At 35.7% G+C, this 5,933-nt stretch overlaps 1 protein-coding gene across 1 annotated transcript in view; it reads right to left on the minus strand.

Annotated features, from left to right (window-relative positions):
- LOC106879412 (uncharacterized) overlaps positions 1-5,933 on the minus strand; it is a 74,840-nt gene that overhangs the window by 14,469 nt on the left and 54,438 nt on the right. The window contains exon 3 of the mRNA XM_014928966.2: positions 1,498-1,544. Within this exon, the coding sequence (XP_014784452.1) occupies positions 1,498-1,544 (47 nt within the window). The remainder of the gene's footprint in view (positions 1-1,497; positions 1,545-5,933) is intronic.

Below are 5,933 nucleotides of genomic sequence, written 5' to 3' on the forward strand. Positions count from 1 at the left end.
GACGTCAAATTTAACTCGATTTCGATTTCACTTACCTCAACAGGTCTTCGCAAGTGGAGTTTAGTGTCCAATTTAACTTGATTTCGATTTCACTTGCCTCAACAGGTCTTTGCAAGTGGAGTTTAGTGTCCAATGAAGGAAGGAAGGTACGCATAAGTGGACTGGCTGAGGCCTTAGATTTAGGTCAATAAAGGTGATAATGCAATGAAAAGTGTGAGGAATATTAATGCAGTATTTGGGGATTGGATATTAAGCATAAGCCAGTATCAGTGGTGGTTCCAGAAATTCCAAGCCAGAAACTACAGCCTGGAAGACAAGCCTCATCCTGGAAGATCTGTAGAGCTCAACAAGGATGTCTTGCAGACCTGGGTGGAACAAAATCCCATTGTAACTGTTGAGGAACTAGCAGAGAAGCTTGGATTCGGTCATTCAATCATTCATTGACACTTGTATGCCATCTGAAAAGTCAGCAAATTTGGTCAATGGGTTCCTCACAAACTTTCCGAGTCTAATCACGTGTGGAGAGTGAATGTGTGCTCTTCTTTGCTGTCACATCTCATGAATGAACCTTTTTTGAACTTAATAGTGACTGGTGACAAGAAATGAGTTTTCTATAAGAATGTCAAGTGCCAAAAACAGTGGGTAGGGAAAGGAGAAACACCAGCACCCCAGGCTAAAGAAGGTTTTCACCCACATAAGGTGTTGCTATCTATTTGGTGGGATATTAAAGGCTTAGTCCACTTTGAACATTTAAATCCAAACCAAACAATAAAAAAGATCAACTGTGAGCAGCTTGTGCAGTTTAAGTCAGTGCTAGAAGAAAAACAATCATCTTTGGTTTCAAGACAAAAGGTGTTCTTCTATCAGGATAATGCTCAGCCACATACAGTGAGGATGACATTCCAAAGGCTGGAGCAGTTTGAATGGGAATCGATGCCCCCACCACCATATTTGCCGGACATTGCCCCATCTGATTATCATTTATTCCGCACCCTTCCAAATCATTTGGATGAAAAAAAATATGAATTCTGTAGGTCAGAACAGTACTGGAGGAGCATTTTTCATTATAGACAAGTGAATTTTGGAAGCGGTTGGAGGTGGGGGGGGGGCTTGCAAGTCTACCAGATAGATGAAAGAGCATTGTACAAAATGAAGGAGAATATATTTTAGATTAAAAAAGAACTTTGTTCATCTCAATTTTGAAAAATAAAGTATAAAAAAACCACATTATTTATGGAATGACCCAATACTTGATGTTAGGGGTGGCAGCCAGTCATAGAAATCATGCCAAAGTCGACAGCAGAGCTTGATGAAGTCATCTGACTTGCCAGTTCCTATCAAACTATCCAACCCATAGCACCATGGAAAACCGATGTTAAATGATGATGATGATGACAAAACTTTCCAAACAGTGTAACAATATTTTCATTTTTATGATTCAAAGTTTTTTTTTTTTTTTACTTAGATATATAAAGTAAACATATTAGAAAGACTTACATATAAATCTAATGGGTTAAAATTTCTCTCTTCTATATACCACTGGTCTGTAAAATAAAAGTAGTTGTCAGAAAAATAACACATACTGATATTATACTTAAATATTTTTAGATGTAGATATGTATGTGGTGTTAAGAAGTTCACATTGCAACCATATGTTTCTGGGTTACATCTCACAGCATAGTGCCTAAGGCAAGTTTCTTCTACTTTAGTCTTGGACTGACCAATGCCTTGTCAGTAAAAATTGGTAGACAGAAACTGTACAGAAAGCCTATTGTTTTCACATACAAGAAGGCCAATCTCTAAATGCTGAGCCTTACGAAGGAGATGACTGAAGACCCACCCCTCACAACAGAATTGATGTCCTAAAACCAAAGTTCCATGTACAAAGCATTGACGTTGGAGCTGGTACCACGTAAAAAAAGCATTGATGTTTGTGCTGGTGTCATGTAAAAAGCACTGGTGTCAGAGCCATGTAAAAAGCTCTGATGGTAGTGCCACATAAAAAGCACCGAGTACACTCTGTAAATAGTTTAGCATTAGGAAGGGCATCAAATTATAGAAACCAAGCCAAAACAGAATGTGGAACCTGATGCAGTCCCTGTCAAGCTGTCCAACCCATGCCAGCATGTAAATGGATGTTAAATGATGATAATGCATGTATACATACATACATACACACACACACACACATATACAGACAGACAGACAGACACAAAGACGTGGACAACAATTCTTACCCTTAGAACTGAGAACAGAATAATTGTTTCTGATAGTATAGGCATTTCAAAGGGAATATTTCAGAGAAATAGTCTTTCTGTACATCTTTTTATTTTAGCACTGAATCCATTATCGTTCCTTCTGCAGAAAACAAATGGTTACATGCTAGGATCTTCAACTGCTAAAAATATCAGTGTAACTCATAATTTCTTTGTAGACGACTTGAAGATTTATGTTAATAGTGTTAACTATGCAAAAAAAAAAAAACAACTGGAATTAATAACAACATTTTCAGCTGATAAAGGCATGGAATTTGACCAAAAGAAATGTTCATATTTAGTTATAGAACAAGGAAAGTCAGTCCCCCAAATCCAAAATCTGTGCATCAACGGTCTCTCTATCGCCCCCATTCCACACAAAGAATGTTACAAGTACCTAGGCATCAACAAAAATATATCATATGAAGCCACTGTGAATAAAGAGTGACCTGAGAATATTATACCAGACTTAGGAAAATATGGCAGTTGGAACTCTCCTTTAACAACAAAACAATATCCCACAATGCATTTGCAGTACCAGTGCTGATCCCAGCATTTGGGATACTTGATTGGCCTGTAGAGAAAATCTGTAGAAAAAAAAAGACGACTATTCATGGGTATGTTACCTGGGAAGCTTGAAGAAGACAGACAAATTGACACGAAGTGCAGCTTCTCTTGGACACAAGATCACTACATCACATCACACTTTGAGGGCTATGCATTTACAATCCAGGAACAGGAAATTGTCCCTAAGTACCTGGTGAACAAGAGAGACAGTGATGTTCTTGCAATTCCAAGGTACAACTGCATGTGTAGGCTATGTCATGTTTCTGTGGAAGATACTATGCATGTGATTATCAGCTGTCCTAAAATGTCATCATGGAATTACCTCCCTATGCAGCACAATATTGTTGCTAAAACAATTTACAATGCTATTCACAAAAAAGACTGTCCTGAAATAAACTTAGAAAATCCCTGTTATGGAATACATTCATAAACACTAACTCAAGGAATACTGGTGGAATATTCTCATCAAAACTTCTGTCAAATGTAAACATAACAGGCCAGATATTGTTGTTTGAGACAGAGGGGCAAAGGTATGTACCGTCACAGAGGTCAGATGCCCTGCAGATAAAAATGTCTCTTTGAAAATAAGATATCTATGGACAACTGCTTTGAAACCTCCAGTTTCTATATGCAGATTATGAATTCATATTCATACCAATAATAATTGGAACACTAGGTTTTGTTAGTAAATGCTTAAAGGAGATTTTCAGAAAGAGAAATCAACCAGCTAATTCATGTAGTCTGTGAGTGGAACAGTAAAAATATACAAGACTGTTATGTGAATTTGTCTGTGTTAACTACATGCCACAAAGATGGAGCCTTGTATCTTAGTTGCAAACCAGCTCTCTCCTCAGTGGAAGATTTATAATAATTAAAAAATAGAAGAAACACAGACACAAACACACACAGACAGACACAGTCACACACACACACACGCACACAAACCATAGAAGGGATTGATCATGTCAAAAGCATGGCATGGAGTACCAACAAGTTTATGACATCCTACTTTGAAAGCTACCTCCATGCAATTCAAAAACAAGAGATCCCCATCATCTACAGCATAAAACTTTGACAGACAATAAATGAAGGCTGTGTAAGACCAAGACTGAAGATATCAACCATATTATTACCAACTGCAAGATAATATCTTGCAGATATCTCTTTCCATGATGCAGCAGCCAGAACAGTCTGGAACAAGATAACAAGGAAAAAAAACACCTACTGAAGAAGGTGACTATGTTGAAACCAATGAGTGAAAAGAATACTGGTGGAACCTATAAATTAAAACAGTTTCCAAGGTAAAACACAATCAGCCAAATATAGATCTGTGGGATCATAAGGAAAAGATATGTTCTGTTGTGGAAATCAGCTGTCTCTGGACACCAATGTGGTTAGAAAAACATAAGAGAAAGAGGACATCTATTGATAAGGAGTTTGCAAATCCAATACCCAAGATACACTTTCAACTTCATTTCTGTTATTATTGGAGCAACAAGGCACATAAAATCTCACCTAGAGCAAAGTATGGCTGAATTTGGATTTTGAGAAGAGAACACAAATCCCTAATCTATATGCTACAAATTTTCACAATTTGTTTTAATTTATAGGTTCCACCAGTATTCTTTTCACTCATTGGTTTCAACATAGTCACCTTCTTCAGTAGGTGTTTTTTTTCCTTGTTATCTTGTTCCAGACTGTTCTGGCTGCTGCATCATGGAACTATAAAATTCTGTAAGGCCTTCTTAAGATTTAAAAGATGATGGTTAAAACAAGATGCTCTCTTTCACAACCTTGCTATCAAGTAGGTGGCTGGTCAAAATTTATTCTAAATTAAAAAGACAAAGAGAACAGGCATACATAAATATTTACATGTATATACATGTAAATATCTACGTATGCACACACACACACACTTAAAATATATATGAAATGCACATAATTTTGCATATATCATTTCTCATTAGGAAATAAGTTAATGTGAAAGACTTTAAATAAATCTTTGACACTAAATTAAATGCTACATTCATATACTTAGTGTTGCTTGTTAGCATATAGTTTGCTTTTATATTTAGAGTCATGCTTGTTACTTATTTTTTCGTGTGTGTTGGAAGGAATTCTGAACAAGGTGGTAAGTAACCATTAATAAAACAGGTTTCAAGAAATGACTTGGGATTTATCAAAGAAAAAATGCAAAAATAAGTCTGAGAAGATATTTGAGATAACACAAAATTAAAAAACAATTAAGATATCTATCAGGGAAACATGAAAAAAGAAAGTTCCAAAACACAAATGTTCAAAGAAATTAGTAGAGTAGAAAATCTTACAACATGGGACAACAACTGTGAAAGGATAAGGAATTGTAGAAAGAGAAATCAATTAATAATTTAAGAAGAAAATCAGAAGAAAATTTGGCAGAACAACAACCATAGAAGTATTTGTAGAATTAAGATAAAGAAGTAATATTTTGGCAATGAGAGGAGGGTTAAGATTTAGCAGTCAAAACAAAACAAACAGTTAGTAACTTGCTTTTATGCTTAATGAAAGAGAGCAAGAATGCCAGTTGAAGTGCCAACCCAGATATGATAAGTGAATTCCATGCAACACAAATAAAAAAAACATATAAAGATGAAGGACACGTTCAAAGGAAAGATAATGAACTTGAGATAGAGAACTAACTTTCATAGCAGTTGATCTAGGAGTAAAGACAAACTTATGCATATATATATATATGCATATATATATACATACATATATATATATAAGAATTTAAGGATTGGAGAAAACGCATGTTATAATTGCATACTTTATTCCTACATATGTTTCAAAGGATTACACCCTGTGTGATCCATAGGGATCTTTGATATTAAAATTGTAACCTTCTCATCAGGGAAAGCATGGGAATCATCTTAAACGTAAGACATTATGACCGATTATGAAAACAATAGATGGATAAGGTTATGACTTGATTCATTTGAAAAAAACCGTTACAGAATTGGACGCTGCCGGATAGTGGGTTGGACAACACATACCAATAAATGTGTGAGAGCGTACATGCATACATAAATACACATACACAAACACACACATATACATGCATACTGATACATA

The sequence above is a fragment of the Octopus bimaculoides genome, chromosome 4, assembly GCF_001194135.2.
Source record: "Octopus bimaculoides isolate UCB-OBI-ISO-001 chromosome 4, ASM119413v2, whole genome shotgun sequence".
NCBI classification, from domain to species: Eukaryota; Metazoa; Mollusca; class Cephalopoda; order Octopoda; family Octopodidae; genus Octopus; species Octopus bimaculoides.